General features: G+C 34.7%; 1 protein-coding gene across 41 annotated transcripts in view; it reads left to right on the top strand.

The window, feature by feature from the left end:
* The window catches only part of LOC127874641 (uncharacterized), a 218,893-nt gene that overhangs the window by 11,746 nt on the left and 182,627 nt on the right, over positions 1-24,520 (top strand). The window contains exon 2 of one of the 41 annotated variants that reach the window (XM_052419116.1): positions 5,195-5,828. The exons of the other annotated variants lie outside the window; for them this stretch is intronic. Within the exon in view, the coding sequence (XP_052275076.1) occupies positions 5,195-5,828 (634 nt within the window). The remainder of the gene's footprint in view (positions 1-5,194; positions 5,829-24,520) is intronic. 41 annotated transcript variants of the gene reach the window in all.

Here is a 24,520-nt window from a genome sequence, read left to right as displayed (position 1 = left end):
TTTCCAAATTTGCACAGTATCTTTATATCAATGAGGACTTGAACCCTATTGAATACGAGCAGTATCGGAGAAATAAGTACACACTAATCTCCCTTTGAATTTGAGAAAATTCTCCTTGTTTGCACGATTACGTACAAAGTTTCCATCTTATTCTTTCCAAACTTGCACAGTGTTTTAGCAGTAGAGCGATTCAGGCCCCCATGGACCTCTTGTTTATTTAATTCTCTATCCAGCGACATAAAATTATACAAATATTTTATACAAATAAATACAAACTGACATTAGTTATGCATGTTAGTGGTAAAAAACAAATCATTCATTTATACGAAGCACATTACTCACATGTACAGTCCATCTTCATGAAACTTGGTAATAACATTAAATTTTGTTCAAATGATATCAGTGGAGATCAAAACTGGTCATGTTGGATGTAAAACTAGATCACTAGGTAAAATTGAAAAAAAGGTTTGTTGACATACTTGCAGATAACATTTATTGCATATTTTTTTCATGACATTTGGTAAGAACATTTGTCCCAATCATATCTCAGACTAGATCATAAATGATAAGTTGGTGCTGTAGGGTGAAAAACTAATTTAAAGTCACTATGTAAAACTGCATGATTACAAATTGATGTCTTATTCCAACTTAACATACTACTGTATTTAAGTCACTATGTAAAACTGCATGATTACAAATCTTATTAAAACTCTAGAGGCCAAATTGATTTTATAATGCTCGTAAAAGCATTTGTTTCAATGATATCTTGGCCGATTTTAAAACTTTTGAAGTAATAACATTTGTTAAAATGATTTCAAGGTTGAGTTCAAAGCTAGATCACTAGATCATATTTAAAGAAAATGTTATATACACACAGTAGAAGTATTATATGTTTCCTCAATATCCTAGAAACTTGCTGAGCATTTATTTGAGTTATTTCTCCACAAAATAATATATGATTTAAGTCAATTAATAAACATGTCTTCAATGCGGCCGGTAGTTTTGCTAAAATTACATGTATCTTTTTTTTCACACAAGAAGTCACATGCGGCTCACATGTGTGACCCGCTTCTAATGAAACTAATGCTCAAAACATTGATAAAGTGTGCTGTCATAATATCTGTTCTGCATAAACATTAAACAATTTTTTTTAATGACCACCAGATGTTGGGGCTGTTTTAATCACCAGACCAGGAAGTGCTATAATTGTAATCACCCTTTTCGGTGTAGTTCGGTGTGTGGCTGTAGAGTTAAGTGTCCGTTTTGTACCGTCTTTGTTACCACTATAGATTCACATTTTAATATATTATCAATGAAACTTTAAACTTTGTTAGAATGTTTATCTAGACAGTATTAAGGCCAAATATGAATCTGATTCATGTGCGTGGGCGGCACATACAAAACTTCATTATTGAATACGCCTTAAATTGGTGCCAAGATTTCACGTTGCATGCAGCACAACCGTGTATATGAATTCATTACACATCATATGTTTTACCAAAATATAATAAAGGCTTATTAAATAAAGAAATTCCAATATTTTTCACACTGCCATGAACCGTATTAGTCTGAAAGTGGATAACATGCGTCTAGAAACAATGTCACCAAGTCAAATCTAAAACTAAATTCTTAACACTCTAGTGGGTCAAAAAATAGACCAGTTGAAGCCTTCAATTCATGTCCAGGAACTCAGATTAGACGAAGAAAAAGAAAAGTTGTAAGATACCGTGTGTTTTTACCATTATAAGTTTATATTGATTAAAATAGCACGACTTGAAAAAAAATTGTTAAGTTTTCATATTTTCAATATATTCGGTAATAAATTTTACCGGGTATGTCTAACAGGTAACTACCAGGCAAAAATATAAATAACGCCAGTAGATTGAACATCATCGTCACGTGGTAAACCCAGGAATGCAAATTGTGCATGCGTAGTGAATTGTATATATTTTATATATAAAATGATCGATATACTTGCGTTATTTATAGTGTGTATATTGTTATGTCACATATTTACGTGATGTACTTTTGATTTCACATCGCGAAATTGTATTACCTAATATACTGAAAATATAAACTATTTTTAAAGTTATGTAATATACCATTTTTTTTAATTAATATAAACTTATAATTGTAAAATATGCGGTATTTAACAACTTTTCTTTTCTTCGTCGTCGTTGTTGACAGTCCCTTTAAGGGCCATGATGGCCTTCTTTATTCATACTATGTTTTTTGTTTAATTTTAATATGACATGATGCCTACATTCTTTATACTCAGAAGAAAGTCAAGTGTGGGCTATTATGCAACCAATAAGGATGGGAGCTAAACATTTTGAAACTATTATATTCAAAGAAATGGTTTCATAAATGATAACATGTTTAAATGCAAGATCAATTCGCCAGGTTGGTGCAAAAATTGCTATGTGCCTTCTCATTTCAATGTCATATGATACCTTTTTGCACCAAGAGGGCAAATTATACTTTTGAAAAATCACTTTAAATTGGTCAAATTGCTTTACATTAGACGGTAACAAGAATTTATCTCATGATTTAAATTATGGAGTTTCAATATTTGTCAATATACTTGTGATTTGTGTCGAAATGGTTGAATGTATGTGTGTATGTGCTAGTCCATTGTTAATTTTTATGCCCCCCTTCGAAGAAGAGGGGGTGTATTGCTTTGCTCATGTCGGTCGGTCGGTCGGTCCGTCCACCAGGTGGTTTCCGGATGATAACTCAAGAACGCTTAGGGCTAGGATCATGAAACTTCATAGGTACATTGATCATGACTCGCAGATGACCCCTATTGATTTTGAGGTCACAAGGTCAAGGTCACAGGTGAAGGTCACAGTTACTGGAAATAGGCATTTTAAGGATTAAGCATGGTTCAAACAAGGGAAACAACTACGTATATGCATGTTCTTTTTATTACAGCATTTGCCTCCCTTTAATTCATTTAAAATCTCATTTTACAGCAGAGATTCCAAATCTGACCTGTAAATGAGCCCCATATTTACTGCCAGTGCTAGGTTACCTTTTCCCATTTGATCATTCTTAAGTATTGGTATTGTAATGCTGCTGCTACTGCTACTGCTACTACTACTACTTCTACTTCTACTACTAGTACTACTACTACTACTACTACTACTACTACTACTACTACTACTACTACTACTACTACTACTTACTACTACTACTACTACTACTACTACTAATACTACTACTATTACCCACCACCACCACCACCACCACCACCACCACCACCACCACCACCACCACCACCACCACCACCGTTCACAGTGACAAAAAACGTATTCACACAATGGCTGCTACTACAACTTATAGCCCATATAGGGGGGCATGCATGTTTTACAAACAGCCCTTGTTACAGTATTTAACAATAAGTATGAATTATCATTCTTCATCTTTTTATTAATGAAGCTAATACCAATTTATGCAAGAAAGCAATTAGTGAAGAGGAATTAAGTTCTCATAATTTATAACCTTAAAAAAAATAAAAATATTATAGTAAAAGAGACATATTAACGGCTTATGCAAAAACATATTTTATTTTATACCAAGATTGCCATTTGATAAGAATTATTATGCCCCCCTTCGAAGAAGAGGGGGTATATTGCTTTGCTCATGTCGGTCGGTCTGTCGGTCCGTCCACCTGGTGGTTTCCGGATGATAACTCAAGAACGCTTGGGCCTAGGATCATGAAACTTCATAGGTACATCGATCATGACTCGCAGATGACCCCTATTGATTTTGAGGTCACTAGGTCAAAGGTCAAGGTCACGGTGACCCAAAATAGTAAAATGGTTTCCGGATGATAACTTTAGAACGCTTAGGCCTAGGATCATGAAACTTGATAGGTAGAGTGATCATGACTCGCAGATGACCTCTATTGATTTTCAGGTCATTAGGTCAAAGGTCAAGTTCACTGTGACCCAAAATAGTAAAATGGTTTCCGGATGATAACTGAAGAACGCTTATTCCTAGGATCATGAAATTTTATAGGTAGATTGATCATGACTCGCAGATGACCCCTATTGATTTTCAGGTCACTAGGTCAAAGGTTAAGGTCACGGTGATCCGAAATAGTAAAATGGTTTCTGGATGATAACTCAAGAACGCTTATGGCTAGGATCATGAAACTTCATAGGTACATTGATCATGACTGGCAGATGACCCCTATAGATTTTCTGGTCACTAGGTCAAAGGTCAAGGTCACAGTGACAAAAAACATATTCACACAATGGCTGTCACTACAACGGAGAGCCCATATGGGGGGCATGCATGTTTTACAAACAGCCCTTGTTTCAATATGAAACACTGAAAACACTGAATGTCTTAATAAAAACACACTTTGTCCTGTGGCACTTTAATCAGTATAATAATGATGAGTTAAATTTATGTTATACACATGCATTCTAGTAATGACATTACTAAAGCGTGGTTATATCAGTATAATACGGTGGCACTAAGGTGACATCACCGCTCCAAAAAAAAAAGTCGGGATAACACAAGTTATGTTTTCCTACTACTAGTAGTAGTAGTAGTAGTAGTAGTAGTAGTAGTATATTTTGTTTTATCAGAACTTGCCTTTAGGACGTTTTCAAATGTTCCCTCCATATTATCCGCGTCTTTGATTGGCCGATTATCTTGTGCGCACAATAAAGCGATTGTGTTTTCAAGTCTCAAAAAAAAAAGACGTGAAAACAGAACTTTTGTTTTCCTGTCGCCAAAAAAATAAAAACTCCTGAAAACAGACTTATTTTGTGTAACCCCGAGTTTTTTTTGGCGACGGGAAAACATAACTTGTGTTTTCCCGACCTTTTTTTTTTGGAGCGGTGATGTTACCTTAGTGCCACCGTAGTAAAATGAATAAATGCAGAATTTGTTGTTCAATTCGGTTTGCATTATTTCCCAAACACACAGTAGAAAGATACATTTGTATTTATATATTTTTATTTTAATAACAATCAATATAGTATTGCCTCTAGAAAACTAACATGTGAATTGATGTACATGTAACATGCATTGTTATTGTATGTGCCTAAATATTTTTTTGTTAAAATGTCCCTTTAAATTTGTATTATAATTAATATTGTTTCGGGGTAAACAGTTGGTTATTGGTCAGTTGATGACTATTCAATCACTTACTGTCTCCTGTGTGGTTGTTTTTCAGACGATGCTTACAAGTAACTTTATTACCTCAGGCTGCCAGAGGGAAGTCAATCGACTTCAAGAGCCTGTCTGTCAGCACTGAAAATACTCTTTCACAAATGAAACAATGTCAGACGTATCAGGAGGACAGAATGAAGTCTCTTAAGGTTTCATACAAAGAACATGAGAGGCTTATTGTGGATGGTTTGCGTGTGAATATAGTATCGTATTTACGCGAATGTGAAACCAGCACAGTTAATACAACACATGAACATATGCAATACCCAATCAGTGAAATGCGTGAGGAAATCAAATATTTATTAGCAGATTTTGAGAAAAGCACTATTAAGGAGAAGAAAGAAGAGCTAAACCTGAAACAAGCTCCTCTCAAGGTTGTGAGAAACAGCTGCATTAGACTTCACTATGAATTGTTCCATCTCCATGTAGCCATACCGAAAGTACTGGGTAAACCTGAACTCTCTTTTATTGCCAGTAAAAAATGTCTGGAAAATATACAACAGTCTAATATTTTAATAAAAGAGAACTTTCCAAACCATGTTTTCACTGTGAATGGGAAGTCTGTGCACAATGTGAAAATGCCAAGTGATTCAGACACATGCTGGATCACAGCAGTATGTGCTCTCCCAAATGGACAGGTCTTGGTTTCAGACTTTGACAATAATAAAGTCAAGCTTCTGAACCAGCAGTACCAGGTGGTAAGTCACTGTGATGTGTCTGCTCGTCCAAGGGACATGTGTATTATCACACCCACTGAGGTTGCAGTTGCTAGTAACATACATGGGGTCCAGTTTATCACAGTAAGCCAGAGCCAGCTTGCCAAAGGCAGGAAGCTTAAGTTACAACATAGATGTATTGGTATTGCCCACAACCAGGGTGACCTATATATCTGCTCTGGTACTGCTCTGTTCAAGTTCACATTGAGTGGCGAACTGGTCTGCAGACTTTATGAAGATTCATCAGCTGATTTAACAGGTAAGAATCATGGTGTATTCATCCTAATAACATGTGTGATATGTACAGAGATTTTCTAGCCATTTTAAGAAAAAGAGTCTCGTCAAATTGATATTTTTAAAGTCGATAAAATGGCACATTGGGGAATTTCGTTATCGACTAAATGAACCGATTTTTTCTTAACAACAAATATTCGGTCTTTTCGAAACTAAGGGCAAACAAGAGTTGTCTCGCATTCAGGTAGGTATCGGGTAACAACTAAACGAACCAAAAGAAAACAAGTTATGCATCTCAGATCTCTGAAATCGTAATATTTACTGTTCATTTCAATTTACATATACAGTTATTTCTTTATTGATTGATATACTTATATACTAGTTTGTGTACATTAGTATTTTAATGCTGTATTGCCATACAACTTTGCAACTAAAAGCTCTTCATCAGTAAAAGTTAAGTACCACTGATAATTAAGCTTTCTGCTTTTAAAACTGTGCCTGTTGCATTATTCAATTGATTCCCAACATTTATTACGTTCCTGTCAAGTATTTCATTGATTCATTCACCTCAGTAATGTGGGTTTATTTTAAATATTGATTGATATTCTTCTGTCACTGTCACACTTGACTATCAGTTTCTGAAAGAAAAATTGTTTTAACAGCAATTTCATACCAGTTAACTTAGTACATTATTTTCTTGATTTTACGATAAATACTTTATGATGTTTTTTAACTGAATTTTGGTTTAAATATCTTCTTGATAATACTGTGTGAGAGTGTTGTGATTGGTCATAGTTCAGTGTTGTGTTGTTTATTTTGAATGTCCACTGACAAAATTAATTGACCGGGTTCTTTTTCGAATACAGCACTCCTTCTAGCACTCTCTTATGCTACGGTTCATTACATTCACCTCTGTCGTGGGCTCACGGACTACTTTCTACCGCACGTGACTTTAGTCACATGATCATAGTCGCATATTCAAAATGGCCCCGCCCATCGGCTTTGCTTTATCTGATAGTATTTGAAGTTTACAACTGGGCGCGTGCTATTCAATTTTATTTTATGCACATATTTAACTAAATGAACATATTGCAATATTAACAATGAGTCAAAGCTGTTTATCTTTATTAGAAAATAATATAAAATTATACAGAAGCATCAATAAGTAGTTGCTGCTTTCACAAGATTTTGAGTGAATGAGAAATATTGAATATAAATATTGACCAAAGTAAACCGTCTGTTAATGTTTTACCAATGCAATGCCAGTTTGGTACACATCCATGTAGACCCTGAAGATGTTTACTCAAACTAATTCTATGGTAAAATACACATCTTAAGAAAAATAAATTGCAGGCCAACATCAGTACAGTTGTTTTGTTATTGTTGTTTTAACAATATACATTTCATTGTCCCATGCTTATCCTGAAAGGGGACAACTGGAAGCATCTATCATACACTTACAAGTTCATTCAGGAATATGTTTACAAATACAAAATTATATAAGAGAAATATGACAATCTGTCAAAGAAGAATAGTATCAAAACTTCACAGAATCAAATTATGCTGCTATAACATAAATTCAATTCTTTACATGATCTTTTAACTAAATAATAAATTGCAATACTTGTAATACTCATGCCCTTTCCCCGGCTCTTTAAGCACCTTAGTGCCTGAATCTTTAATTTATTACTTTATCTCACCAATTTGTGTTGCTGTAATTCTTCAATATCATGAAAGACATTAAAGATTCATCAGGTTTTTAAAGGCTGATTAGTTTACTTATATTTGTTCAATTATTGCACTTTCTTAAGTACAGTACCATTTGGTTAAGTGCCTAACATTAAATTAATTCAAAGGAGTAACCCAGTACACTGTAAATTACACATATTTTCTCCTGTGCAAATTTCTGGAAAAAGACCTGCATTGCTGATACAGTAGTGCATGTCCTTGTTTTGTTCAATGTCAATATCATTATTCAGGATATTCAGAAGGTTCAGAAATGCATCAAAGTACACACATTTAAACAAACATGATTACATATAACAGGATTTTTTAGGTATTCTTCTCAAGTGTAGAGGATGAGTTTAATAATAGAGGCAATACGAGAAAAAGAGACGGTGGGTTGTAAATTTGAATGTCCTGAATTAATACTTTTTATGCCCCTGGATCGAAGGATGGGGGGTATATTGTTGTTGGCCTTTCTGTCTGTCTGTCTTTCTGTCTATCATTCTGTCCCAAAACTTTAATCTTACAGTAAAGTTTTGCAATAACTTTTGAAATATTGAACATAGCAACTTGATATTTGGCATGTATGTGTATCTCATTGAGCTGCACATTTTGAGTGCTGAAAGGTCAAGGTCATCCTTCAAGGTCAAAGGTCAAAAATTTAAAACTTGACATAGTAAAGTTTTGCAATAACTTTTGAAATATTGAACATAGCAACTTGATAATTGGCATGCATGTGTATCTCATAGAGCTGCACATTTTGAGTGGTGAAAGGTCAAGGACAAGGTTATCCTTCAAGGTCAAATGACAAAAATTTAAAACTTTAATATAGTAAAGTTTTGCAATAACATTTTAAATATTGAACATAGCAACTTGATATTTGGCATGCATGTGTATCTCATAGAGCTGCACATTTTGAGTGGTGAAAGGTCAAGGACAAGGTTATCCTTCAAGGTCAAATGACAAAAATTTAAAACTTTAATATAGTAAAGTTTTGCAATAACATTTTAAATATTGAACATAGCAACTTGATATTTGGCATGCATGTGTATCTCATGGAGCTGCACATTTTGAGTGATGAAAGGTCAAGGTCATCCTTCAAGGTCAAAGGTCAAAAATTTAAAACTTTTTCAATATTGAAGATAGCAACTTGATATTTGGCATGCATGTGTATCTCATGGAGCTGCACATTTTGAGTGATGAAAGGTCAAGGTCATCCTTCAAGGTCAAATGTCGAATTTATGGCGTCTGTCCGTCCGAAAAACTTTACCATTGGTCATAACTTTTTCAATATTAAAGATAGCAACTTAATATTTGGCATGCATGTGTATCTCATAGAGTTGAACATTTTGAGTGGTGAAAGGTAATGGTGAAGGTCATCCTTCAAGGTCAAATGTCAAATAAATGGCGTCTGTCCGTCCGAAAACTTTAACATTGGCCATAACTTTTTTAATATTGAAGATAGCAACTTGATATTTTACATGCATGTGTATCTCACGAAGCTGCACATTTTGAGTAGTGGAAGTTTAAGGTCAAGGTCATCCTTCAAGGTCAAGGTCATCCTTTAAGGTCAAAAATAAATTCAAAGCAGCGTTATCATGAAGCTGCACATTTTGAGGAGTGGAAGTTCAAGACCAAGGTCATCCTTCAAAGTCAAGTTCATCTTTCAATGTCAAATGTCTTTTTTTTTATTGAAAGCAGCGTTATCATGAAGCTGCACATTTTGAGTGGTGGTAGTTAAAGGTCAAGGTCATCCTTCAAGGTAATCCTTCAAGGTCATCCTTCAAGGTCAAAGGTAAAAAATTATATTTCAAAACGGCGTTCTCATGAAGCTGCACATTTTGAGTGGTGGAAGTTCAAGGTCAAGGTCATCTTCCAAGGTCAAAAGTAAAAAAAATAAATGAAAAATTTCAAAGCAGCGCACTAGGGGGCATTGTGTTTCTGACGAATACATCTCTTGTTTCTTTCATACACTTGCATACTTTTCCATTAATAATAAATGATTAAAAAAAAGGAAAACACAACTTGTCTTTTAATGTTTAATCTCTCATGTTCAGCTTTATTTATTTTTCAACATACAGTACCATACCAATAGCATATTTTTGAGTCTTTTTTCAATCTAAACAACAATAAATATACATGCACATGCAAGCACTTCAAGAAAAAATATTCTAGCATTAAAATTTGATCTAACCATTTTATCTATATGAATGCTATTCATAATCATGAATTCTATTATTATGAATGGGTACATAATATTGCACTGATAAATGTAAACATTGATTTGAGTGAAGTTTATTCATTAAACAATAACTGTGATAATTTACTAATTACTATTATATTGTAATAATTACAATTAACATATTAAGATAATAAATGTTTATGGTATTTTTGTTTAAAAAATATATAATTTATATTGTGAATAATTTGTATATGGGGCCTATTGTAACACAAGCTGTTTCAGAATATGCTTGGAATTATAAAACTTTAAACAAATTTCATGATACATGTACATTACATTAAGAATGGTCCTAAATGTAATCTTAGACATGTATCAAAATTAAAGATAGCACATATATCCTAGTAAACCTGTTTAAAGGAAAGTGTAAGAAAATTTGACCTCTTTCCAAATGGGTTGACTGGAAAGTATTCTCTCTTGAAAAGCAAGGGCAGGAATTAAAAATTCAGCAACGTTAAGCATTTCATTTATCATAATTTATTATATCTGTAAGTGGCAATAAGACCTAGAACTGCAGTTTATACATTTATAGTTTTAAGCATTGTGACAAAGAAACAATCATCTACTATTCTACATGTACATGTAGGTTACCATAGGTTTCCATGTATAACGCGCCCCCGTGTATAGCGCGCAGGCTGTTTTTTTAATGCAAAAATGGAGAAAAAATATTTAAAGACAATAAAACCACCAAATCGGACCGAAAATGGCCGCCATTTTTCTATTGCACAATCCAATAATCCGGGGCATTGGAAAGCTTAATTAAGCATTCAAAATTGGAAGCATCATTATGATTAAGAGCATGGGTTGCATAGCACTATACTTTTTTTACAATTTTGTAATTTTCTAGCAAAAGATTAACAGTCCACGTGCATTTCGTGAAAACGTGAGACAATAAGAATTAGTGTTCATCGTGTGATTTTTCCTTGGGGAAAGCATAGGCATTACCAGTTAATTTGAATGTGGCATGGGAGACAGGGATACAATTGTTGAGGTACACCATTGTTCAACGTTCAATATTTATACACACAAAATGCAATTGCATATCTTCACGTTCTCATGCATATCTTCACGATCTCAAGTGTCAATTAGTTTCTCAAATGTCAATAAGCGTCTTAGCAAGTCGTGGCACATATTACTCAATAACATCTGCCAATTACGAAGTGCAAAATGACCCCCTTTCACACCTACCGTTACCCACAAAAAAGACCGCGTTCGCACCTACCCTTGCCTGCTCTCCGGAATGTCGACAACAATCCCCATCGGAATTCACCAATAAAGAAGTGTAAAAACACAAACAAAGAAATGTCCGCAAGTTTGTTCAAACAAATTTATTTTTGACCAAAACTTCTTCTACCGCATTCATATCTACCAGTAGCGACTTCTTGTTGTTTCGACAATGGCCCCTCAGTATGTACGATTATAGGGTGGTAGTTTTCTGGAAAAAAACATGGCGGCCATTTTTATTATTTACGATTACCGGTATACAACATATTTTTTACCAATTTAGCAGCCAGGATAGCGTTGTATCAATGTATAGCGCGCACCAGCTTTTTAATTTGAATTTTGGAGGTAAAACCCTGCACGCTATACGTGGAAACCTACGGTAGTCCAGGGGGTTTTCTGCACTGTCTGCGCCTCCGGACAACGGAGGCATTCCCAAAGCAAACGGACCCGTTCCCAATCGAATTTTGATTACATATTTCCCAATTAAAAAAAAAGTCTTTCCAAAATCGTAAAAAGTAAACATAATTTATGTCGAAAGAGTGACTTCCCTTCATCAGCGACGTAATTAAGCCTTTAGCGACTCAGATTTTAGCAGGTGTATTTGCCGGATGCATCTGCCAACATTGACAGCGATAAGGTTTGAACTGTTCCGCATTATAACAAGTATATAGAGCCGCACAATACACATTCTAGTCCAAATCTGTAGACGCTTATTATCAAACATGGCTTCCCATAACGATAAGTACTACAGCAAAAAACCAAGAAAAAGAGATGCAAAAGGATGTTCGACGATAACGTCGATGTTTGCGAAAATCGCTGAATCTTCTACTCCCTCTAGTAACCCCGAACAAGCAGTGCAAGCAAGTGAAATACCCATGGCTGTTCCATTGTCCGCCTCGGTCGATAATTCTTCTTTCGGAGCCTAGTAAGTTAGTGAGGTCGGGTCAAAGTTGTTGTTCAGTCTCCAAGTTCAAGTTCATCAAATGCAAAAGACAGAAAGCAAAGAAAAATCATGCTGTGACTTACTTACCTGTTACCAGTGTTTGTTTTTGAAGACAAAATAACAAATAAAAACATGTTTTTTTTTGTAAAACCGCTTACTTATTTAAGCATGACAAAATTCCCAAATTGACCGTTTCATCGACTCGAAAATACCCAAAATGGACAATTTTGTCGATAAAAATTCCCAATTTTGGTCAGACTCCTTTTCCCAAAATAGGCAGAAAAACCCCTGTAGTCAATTTACTCAGAACTTGATATAAATGTTCAATAGTATGATCACACAATGGTGGCAGTTCCAAATTAGCAGGTTACCGGTAACCATAAATCAAGAAATTAACTACATGTTTATTAATTGTACACATGTAAACAGCATAATCATAGACACTGGCGCTGATAGCCAGGGGTAAAAGATTCGAGTTCCGGATTGGCTGTACAATTGTCCCATCCTGCAACATTTGGTGCCCAATGTGGGACCATGGCACAATCCATTCTCAACAAAACCTGTTCATGGTTTGAATTGATCCGGTTTACAATGATCCCCGTGACTTGAATTCTCGAAAAAAATCCAGCTTGGCAGAAGAGAATGTTACACTGTTACTCCAATATAGCGCGGTCAATGGGGTCCAAGCCGCGAAACAGCGTTATAACGGATCCGCGTTATAGGTTTTGAGCTCATTTACTGCAGGGCGCTATAAACAAAACAGGTATAGAATAGCCTATAATATAGGTCATGTATATATATATTGCCATGCTGTGTTGACGCAAATACATGCATATAAACCGAATCGTATTGATAACAGTATACATACCGCTTTTCTTATGTGCACATTTATCCGATAATCCAATAAAATTGCAACATCACTTAAAAAATAATAATCTTAAACATTAATGACGATATAATGTTTAAGAAATTCGTAAACACAACCGTACGCATATATGCCATTTTCAGAAGTGTTAAGAGTACAGTGCATTATGGGGCAGAGCTTTCATTGGACGAGCGACTTTAAATTTAGATTGAATGCAATACGACTCATGTACAAAAATTGTTTTATTGCGTCATACGCATGCAAAAAACGGGGACTTTCTGATACCGCGCGAAAATGAAAGTGAAGCTCTGTTAACAATTGCCGGTACACTGCGTTCGCATGTAAATAAATCGTCTGCATTATTTAATTTCTTATACACGAACTGAAAGATTAAATGACATAATACTAGAACGATAATAAAATGACAGAAAAAGTTGTTTTATACAGTAGGCAGTATATTTCACAGCCGCTCATTTAATATAGTCAAACTTCAACCATATCAAAGAAAGAATGTTTCAATCGTTTTGAATTACTTGAATTGTAGAACTATCCCGCTTGCACTTAACTTATGGAAATTATCGCACTGAACCGCTCTGATGAGGAAAACATGTAATAAACACTGACACGCGAGTTTTTCACACCTTTATTGACATTACACAACAGATTAACACCAATTAGCTGTCGGTGTTGTTTAACCTCGAGGCGATTATAATCGGTTCAACGGACGGTTGAATAAAGCAATCAACATAACTGTGATTGCCGCCATCTTTGAATTGTCTGAAAATACATGAAGTTGCATTATACGGATTTGAATCAGAAATAAAATGGAAGGTTGGAGAAAAAATGGGATCCAAGCACCCTCCGCGTTATATTGGATTCAGCGTTATAACGGAGCGCTTTATATTGGAGTTACAGTGTAGTGCACGAACTTAGTGATTGTCACTAAACAGAAGATGTTTTTTGGCATATCATTAGCTCAATCAGAAAAGCAAGGGGTCCCTGGTTAAAATCCCGGACTGGCTGCGCAATTTTCTCATCCTGTGTCATCAAAACATAAAATACCATAGTATATTTAAAATGCCCAGTATGTATTATGCTTGAGCATTAATTATGTGTATAATTATTACCACAGGAGTTTGAAATTCTATACATGAAGCTAATCTTGTGGCAAAATAATAAAAATAGACCCCTATATAGTAAGTCTATATACTATATTAGTATATAGGGGTCTAGTTTTTATTATTTATTATTTAGCCATTAGATTATTAGCTTCATAGAGAGAATTTCAAACTCCTGTGATTTTTACTGAAAAGCATTAAAAGCAAAATATTGAACAAGCACAGAAGTAACATTTCTAAAGAAATTAATAGTGCTTGGTAAGTATTAAAGGGGCCTTTTCACAGATTTTGGCATGTTTTGAAGTTTGTCAATTAAAGCTTTATATTGATAAATGTAAACATATTGGATCTAAAAAGCTCCAGTAAAAAATATAGAATAATATAAAAAGGGAAAAAAAAGTAGCCTGCAGCAGGGCTCGAACCAGTGACCCCGGAGTCCTGGAGTAAAAAATAAAATGGTGTAAACTTTTGCACATATTATTTTGTTCCTCTCTTATTCACAGTTTAAGTTCAAATGAAAATTTCTATGGAATGTGTTGTCTGTATTATTTTAAGGAGAAACAGCAATAACATGTCTTGGATATATAATAAACAGAGAGAGCTATATAAAAGTGAAGATAATAATAACCCTTGGAACAAATACATAGAGCCAATTGAGCACATTTTATCAACAGAGCCTGAGGTGTGATAAATTTACTTGCATTCCTTGCAGAACAAATCCTGCAGTATGAAAACATTATGTACAGTTGATAGAACATCATATTTCAGCTAAATAATAACTCATTTTTGAAAAATACATTAAGATGTATTTCTGATTTACAAAACTGATCAAATAATTAAGAAATAAATTCCATTTGTATTTTCATGACATTTTGAAAGTCAAAACTTTGGTTTCGTCTGTAGAAATTCAATTAAATGAACTGATCCAAACTGACGTTACTTGGTCAAAAGGTACCGGAAAAATTGTTAAAATGTTGATATAAAAATAGTTATACAGTTTAATATATGAAAAACTTGTTTTGCTTTAAGTTAATGAAGAATAATAAGCATGTTAATTTGCTAAGAACAATAATTAAAACTTTCTTGTGACTTTGACGGACATACGGACATCTGGACCCAATCTAATTTTCTTCAGAAGCTGTGTTGAATACTTTTTTTCTAAAAAAAGAATATATATGGGTGGGTGGAGAATGGGCTTATTGATGCAAGTCCCTGTGGTTCAGTCCTCATGTTCATTATTAAGAAACGTGAAGTAGAACTTCTTGGACATTTTTGGGATGTTGATTTTTATCTATAAAAATATTACAGGATCTACATTTTAATAAATACGCACATTTGTTAAACCTACCCAAATCGTTTAAACACACCGAAAGTTATCGATGGTGGCACCTCTGCAAAAACTCTAATTATTATGCCCCCCTTTGAAGAAGAGGGGGTATATTGCTTTGCACATGTCGGTCTGTCGGTCGGTCTGTTGGTCTGTCTGTCGGTCGGTCCGTCCACCAGGTGGTTTCCGGATGATAACTCAAGAAAGCTTGGGCCTAGGATCATGAAACATCATAGGTACATTGATCATGATTCGCAGATGACCCCTATTGATTATGAGGTCACTAGGTCAAAGGTCAAGGTCATGGTGACCTGAAATAGTAAAATGGTTTCCGGATGATAACTCAAAAACCTAAGGCCTAGGATCATGAAACTTGATAGGTAGATTGATCATGACTTGCAGATGACCCTTTTTGATTTTCAGGTCACTAGGTCAAAGGTCAAGGTCACAGTGACCCGAAATAGTAAAATGGTTTCCGGATGATAACTCAAGAATGCTTATGCCTAGGATCATGAAACTTCGTAGGTAGATTGATAATAGCTGGCAGATGACCCCTATTGATTTTCAGGTCACTAGGTCAAAGGTCACGGTGACCCGAAATAGTAAAATCTTTTCCGGATGATAACTCAAGAACGCTCATGCCTAGGATCATGAAACTTCATAGGTACATTGATCATGACTCGCAGATGACCCCTATGGACTTTCAGGTCACAAGGTTAAAGGTCAAGGTCACAGTGACCCAAAATAGTAAAATAGTTTTCGGATGATAACTCAAGAACACTTATGCCTAGGATCATGAAACTCTATAGGTTGATTGATCATGACTCGCATTTGACCCCTATTGATTTTCAGGTCACTATATCAAAGGTCAAGGTCACGATGACCTGAAATAGTAAAATGGTTTCAGGATGATAACTCAAGAACGCTAATGGCTACAATCATGAAACTTCATAGGTACATTGATCATGACTCGCAGATGACCCCTATTGATTTTGAGGTCAAGGTCATGGTGACCCGAAATAGTAAAATGGTTTCCGGATTACAACTCAAGAACTCTTATGCCTAGGATCATGAAACTTCATAGGTACATTGATCATGACTCACAGGTAACCCCGATCAATTTTGAGGTCACTAGGTCAAAGGTCAAGTTCACGTTGACCCGAAATAGTAAAATGGTTTCCGGATGATAACTCAAGAACGCTTATTTCTAGGATCATGAAACTTGATAGGTAGATTGATCATGACTCGCAGATGACCCCTTTTGATTTTCAGGTCACTAGGTCAAAGGTCAAGGTCACGGTGACCCGAAATAGTAAAACGGTTTCCGGATGATAACTCAAGAACACTTATGGCTAGGATCATGAAACTTCATAGGTACATTGATCATGACTGGCAGATGACCTCTATTGATTTTAAGGTCACTAGGTCAAAGGTCAAGGTCACAGTGACAAAAAACATATTCACACAATGGCTGTCACTACAATGGAGAGCCCATATGGGGGGCATGCATGTTTTACAAACAGCCCTTGTTTTTAATTTCGTATCACATAATATGGACATGATAAAAACAATGGTGTTCTGAAGATTAACTTTTCTAATTGAAATTGTTTCTGCTCTGTTTTTAATTAATTTGATTTTAAAATATGCTACATTTGTCTCATTGTTGTTAATGTCCGTCATTTCGGAAATGCAATATGAAAATCATTTGTTAAATACTCACCGATTGGCTAATAGCTTGTGGTATTGGCTGCAATAGCCAATGAAAATCGCTGACGCTTTACAGGTCGACTTGGCACAAAGAAACAACCTGTATTATAAACAAATTTTGAACAACACTTTCGGCAATCTCCGCAATTTTTTTTTCTAGTTTTGAATAAAATACCAGGTCGGCTGTAATACAAATAATTAAAAAAATGCTGGCCTTAGAAGCACATAGTAGTATATATATATATATATAAATATATATATATATATATATATATATATATATATATATATATATATATATATATATATATATTAGTATATATATGAGGTTGAGCAATAACCAAGACCAGCCTTGCCAAATAAGCAACACAAAGCAAAAGATAAAGCAACATGATTAGCAACTAATAGTAATAAATAATAAATAATAACTGAGAGATTTGCGCTAATCTTAACCGTAAGCTTACAAAATTGACATGACGCCTTATTAGTGATCGCTCCGCCCACTTAATCACGTGGCTCAGCGGAAAGAAAACCTAGACAAGCTAACACCAAAATGGCTTCTTTGCCTATAGACTGCATATAGATTTACGCGATATTCTGAATGATTTTATGGACTTGTTTAACACCATATTACACTTGTAAAGGGGTTGATGCCATTTAGTTATTCTGCAAATGCAAAAAATATACGATTAAAGAGAACATCAGCTATTTATAACAGGTAAGTCGGTACATTAAACACGCTCTCAAACGCTTGCGCGCTTACCGAAATCGAACCCGTTATTACGTGTAATGGTGGTATTTGCAATAAATTAACACTTCACCGGTATTTACCCGTGTTATGAACAAAATTATTACCGAAACATTCACCCCTACCCGTGTATTTGACACGAAATAGCGCTTTATCAATGGAAATTCGGTGAAGTTTTACGCGCTTTCTGACGCCGGGTGGGTACCTCAATCCAACATGTTATTGCGTATAAATGTGATATTAATCATATTAAACATTGCTTATGGGACATTTATCAATCACTATAATTTAAAGCGCAAAAACAACACAGTAAGTTTGGACATTGTCTGATATAAAATTAGCGTTGTACGAAATGGAATACGGTCAGGCTATTATAAATTAATAAGGCTACCAATATCAGACGCTCGCGCAGGTACCGACTTCCCCGAAGTTACCGCATTTATTGGTTAACTAATATCAGTAATAATAACTCTTTTATAATAGCATTTATCGATACGTCTTTATTAAAATAATAACAAAATAGTTTTCACTTGTTTCTGACACACACACAGAAACGCGATTTTTAACGGGGATTTCGTAAAGTTACACGAATTGGGTACCAAAATTCTCAATTATTTTACATGCACACGTGACATAATACATACTTAATAATGCTTAGTTATTGCTTATACGACATTTCAAGTTTGTGAAATAAATTAATGTTCTATAAAGGGGATCTCAGTAATTCTTGAAGCTTCCACTCGCTCTTGTCAAGACCGCATTGCCACGTTGGAAATGGTATAAATTTAATTCATCTAACTCATCTATCTGGATAACAAATGTCAGAGTTGCATTAACCCTTTTTACACCGTTTTTGCCATATTTCATTTCCGTTTTTTAATCCGAACAAAATAAACGAAACTCGTTTAAAAATGAGATCTAGGCATTCGAGCTCCTAGTGTGGATTAAAAGCGTTTATTGGTGACACCACATGAGTGCAAATGTGTAGATACCGTTAATAAGATTATATATCACATGTCACCTTCAAATAACATGTATGATGTCAATTAAGTGCATTACTATCAGAGTAATAAAACACAGCATGAATTAGGCTTCATGCTGGGTTTCAGTTCTCATAAAGTAATGCAGATGAACATGTCTATATATGATACGGTTAAGTGATATACCCGATGATTTTGGTGAACATTTTTTGCCGTATAGATGCTCTCTACGTCAACCAATTCAAGGAAGAAAATTTGCTAATGAGCCGTACATTGACTCTGTCCGAATTTTTAGGGGAAATAACGATGAAATGGACGTCAAATCCCTTATTTTCAGCATGACTTTATCCATCTCTTACACTTCTCAAGATCTTTTTTCGGCTTTGGAAACGAAATAAATTCAATGTCACCAACTAATCTGTCCGGATATCGATTGTCCGAGTTACATAATCCCCATTGACACCGTTTAACCATTTTTAATCGTTTTTTTAAAGAGGAAAACAAAAGAAACTCGTTGGAATAAAAGTGAACCTAAACATGTAGCTTGTCTAGAAAATGGCGGACAGGTCGTTGCTAACGAGTGCGCCCGATTAATCGATCGCTGATTGGTGGATCAATTCTAGTGGGCGGAGCGATCATAGATAAGGCGTCATGTCAATTAATGAAGACAATTAAAGACATAAAATAAGCATGGCAAAGAGGCTATTAAGCACATGGTAGTATACAAATATATGACAGAGCAATAACCAAGACCAGCCTAGCCAAATAAGCAGAACAAAACAAAACAAAAACATTGATCATTATCTTCATACAATGACACACTATTAATTATCAAAAATAATTATTATCTATCAGTCCAAATTGCAAACTTACGATATGTTCCCATAATTAGCTATTTCATTTGATTACACATTTAACATAAACATACACAAAACTTTCAATGTGTTTGTAGATTAACACTTGCTTTTCATCACCATTTCGGCCTTTGTTTACATTTTAGCGGAGTGATGTCATCTGCGTAAATGGGCACGAAAATTGTTCTTTTAATTGTTATTAAATATCTCAATAAATTAACAATATATGCAGTTTTTAAAGGTATTTATAAAATATTATGCTTGGTGTCCTAGATATTTCCATGAAAGAGCGTAAAATTACATTGATGTGTTTCGCCAAGATTTCTGGAATTGAGCCCGCTATAGAGATGTTGTACGTTGAGGCGCGAACGACAACTGTGCTAGGAGAATGTCTTTCTAGATCAAATGTTTTGTGCCTCCCAAAAAGAGTTAATTTTTTAAGTAAGTGCCTTATTCGTCTGCTTGCTTTAAGATTCTGATTTCATTTCCAGTCGGTTAATATTAATGCTTTTTGCTGATAATGATTTAATCACGTGAAATTAAATTGCTTGGATAATGAATATTTTTCTTCATTGTTCTTCATATATATAGTAAAACCATCAATAGAGATACAATTAAAATTAGGAATAATTGTGGTAAAAGTGGATAATTCTAAAAATGAGCAATATCTCTGTATCCCATAATTTTTAGAAATGTCTGCAAAATTATGTAATTAGATATATGCTCATTTATAATGAACCAAGAAAGTTTCCAACAGTATTTTTTACAGATACCTGAAGAGTTTCATTTTGACATCAAAGAAATACACTTATAAATTCATATGGGCACAGTAACAATAAAAACTATTTTCATATTATTCTTCAAGTCTTTGTTGGTTCATTATATAAACACATGGCCAATTGTTTAGTTTTAATCAATTGGGAAATAAATATGGACTGTTGTGATAAATATATCAATCTATACTTATATGGCCTGTGATATATGTGATATGAAAGTATATGTTACTGTCACATGTGACTGTACATAGCACTCAAAGAACAACAATACAATGAAAAGATACAACTCATTAAAAATTAACAAATGTTTTATTTATCAATACAGTACTTGCAATGAAGAGGTTTTTTTTCATTTTGTTGAATCACAATTCAAATAACTTGTTTATTTATTTTATGTCATTGAAACTCATCAACAGGTCAACTTTTTTTACGCCCTTCTCAATCTTAACAGTTTTCAGTTTTTCAGAACATAACTCGTAGGCACCAAATTGAATCGATGTCAAAAACAAAGAATTAAAAAAAACGAAAGTTGGCAAGCCAGTATAAAACATTATTTTATCGTCTGAGGCATTAACATATTTGATGGTTATTTCTGATTTTTGCCTCCATTGGTCAAAGGCCAGCGGGGCTTATATCATGGTCCTGTGTCCGTCATGCGTCCATCCGTGCGCTAACTTTTCCTTTAAGCATCTTATTCTCCTAAACAACTGGTCCAATTCTGATGAAATTTCTCAGGAATGTTCCTGAGGTAAACTTTTTTCAAATTTGTTCAAATTATGCCCCTGGGGTAAAATTTGACCCTGCCCCGGGGGTCACAAAATAAAAAAAAATTCTTATATAAGGCCTATTTTGTAAAAACTTTCAAAATCTTCTCGTCCATAACTATTAGGCATAGGGCTATCAAATTAAGTATGTAAAGACATCTAATAATCCTCTACCAAATTTGTTCAAATTATGCCCCTGGGGACAAATTTGACCCTTCCCCAGGGGTCACGACATTGAACATCTGCTTATATAGGGTCTATTTTGTGAAAACTTTACAAATCTTCTCGTCCATAACCATTGGGCCTATAAGGCTACCAAATTCGGTATGTAGTAGCATCTTAAAGTACTCCACCAAGTTTGTTCAAATTATGCCCCTGGGTTCAAGTTTGACCCTGCTCCGAGGGTCACAAAATTGAACATATGCTTATATAAGGCCTATTGTGGGATTTTTTTTTAATCTTCTTGTGCATAACCGTATGGCATAGGGCTACCAAATTTGGCATGTAGTGACATTTAATAGTTCTCTTCTTAGTTTGTTCAATATGCCCCTGGGTCAAATTTAAAACTGCCCGGGGGTCACAAAATTTAATATATGCTTATAAATGGCTTGTCCACAACCATTGGGCCTAGGGCTACCAAATTTGGTATGTAACATATATAATAGACATCTAATAAACTTCTACCGCATTTGTTCAAATAATGCATCTGGGTCAACTTTAACCCTGCCCTGGGGATTCACAAAATTGAATAAACGCTTATAAAGCGCCTATTTTGTGAAATCTTAAAAAAATTCTTCTTGTCAAAAACCATTCGGATATTTGCTACCAAATTTGGTATGCAGTAACATCATTCTTATAGTCCTCTTATACCAAGTTTGTTCAAATTATGCCCTGTGGGTCAAATTTGACCCACGGTTCACAAAATTGAACATTATATACGCTCATATCTTGCTTATTTTATGAAAACTTTTAGAATATTATTGTCCTTAACTCTAGGACCTTGGGCTACCACATTTTTATGTAGTGAGATATAGTGGTCCTCTACAAAGTTTGCTCAAATTATGCCCCTGAGGTTAAATTTGACCCAGCCTAGGGGTCACAAAAGTGTACAAGTGCTTAAATAGGGCCTATATTTAAGTATTTGCACATGCCAAGAATATTTCTTTCAGCCTTTTCTTCAGCAGTGGAGTGATAAAGGGCTTTCATGGCCCTCTTGTTTGTTATTTGTGGAGATTTCATTCTCGTCAGGAGATGCCTGCCCACCGACACTTCTAGAGCTGCCATCACCGACACTGGTGTGATCAGCATGTGACCTGGCATACATGAAATACATAAATCTTATATATACAGTATTTATTTATTTATTTATTGTATCGTTTAATAATCTTGTTGTGGCATTGTAGATATGGTTCCTGTCTAGCCTTTGGGAGGCCACAGGTTTGATCCCTACTTTGGGAGGGTTCTCATGATCTTTACAAAAACACTATGTACTGGCTCTTCCCAGAAAACAGACTTGAGAGTATCTCAATAAGCCTAAGGCTTTGGATGCAGTCTAGCTAAAATAAATAAATCTATTATTATACATACATTAATCTTAATGTTTATTTGAAATGTTTTCAATAAAGTTAATATTAATTGCCTAGTCCTACCACATAAAGTATGTTATGTTTTGTTCTCACAAAAACAATTCACGTCCATATTAAAAAAGTGGTTGTTAATCTTAAGAATCTTTGAACTAGAGGCATGTTACTGTTTAGTTAAAATTATATCTACATAAATATATACATAAATGCCAAACCCTATAAAGAACAAATAGCCAATTTTGGAGACGATATATATTGATATCATTACCCATGAAATCATTCAATCTGATCCCTGAAATTACTCTAACTCGGTGGACTTGAAGAGTCATCATGACTGATAAGCACTTTCAAACACCTATAAAAAAGTAATAGCAAGATATAAATGCATGTTTCTTTTATATAAATACAACAACAAACAAATATACTGATTAAATGCAAATAACAATACGATTAAAATTCAAAGGAGGTACTTCATACTCAAATTCAAATAACCAAGTGCCTAAGTGATAAGCTAGAAATAAAGGTCTGATGTTTCGAAATGTTATTGAGTAATATTGCTACATACATGTATAAATATGCATGATCTGAGTGTCATATAACATACATGTTTTAACTGTTGTTGTTTTTTGCACTATTTTGTAATGAAAAGTTTTAGTAAAAATGCATGGTCTATAATTAATTAATTTTGATTGCATATATTATTATGTCCCCATTCAAAGAAGAGGGGGTATATTGTTTTGCACATGTTGGTCTGTCGGTCTGTCCACCTGATGGTTTCCGGATGATAACTCAAGAACGCTTAGGCCTAGGATCATGAAACTTCATAGTTTTATTGATCATGACTGGCAGATGACCACTATTGATTTTCAGGTCACTAGGTCAAAGGTCAAGGTCACAGTTACTCGAAATAGTAAAATGGTTTCCGGATAATAACTCAAGACTGCTTAGGCCTAGGATCATGAAACTTCATAGGTACATTGATCATAACTGGCAGATGACTCGTATTGATTTTCAGGTCACAAGGTCAAAGGTCAAGGTCACAGTGACTTGAAATAGTAAAATGGTTTCCGGATGATAACTCAAGAATGCTTATGCCTAGGATCATGAAACTTCATAGGTGCATCGATCATGACTGGCAGATGACCACTCTATTGATTTTCAGGTCACTAGGTCAAAGGTCAAGGGCACAGTTACTCAAAATAGTAAAATGGTTTCCGGATGATAACTCAAGAATGCTTAGGCCTAGGATCATTACACTTCATAGGTACATTGAACATAACTGGCAGATGACACGTATTGATTTTCAAGTCACTAGCTCAAAGGTCAAGGTCACAGTGACTTAAAACATTAAAATGGTTTCTGGAAGATAATCCAAGAATGCTTACGCATAGGATCATGAAAGTTCATGGGAACATTGATCATGACTGGCAGATGACCCCTATTGATTTTCAGGTCACTAGGTCAAAGGTCAAGGTCACAGTGCAGTGACTCGAAACAGTAAAATAGTGTCAGGATGATAACTCAAGA

The sequence above is a fragment of the Dreissena polymorpha genome, chromosome 1 (genome assembly GCF_020536995.1).
Source record: "Dreissena polymorpha isolate Duluth1 chromosome 1, UMN_Dpol_1.0, whole genome shotgun sequence".
Lineage (NCBI taxonomy): Eukaryota > Metazoa > Mollusca > Bivalvia > Myida > Dreissenidae > Dreissena > Dreissena polymorpha.
The sequence above is the reverse complement of the archived record's forward strand: the minus strand, read 5'-3'. Positions and strand labels throughout refer to the sequence as shown.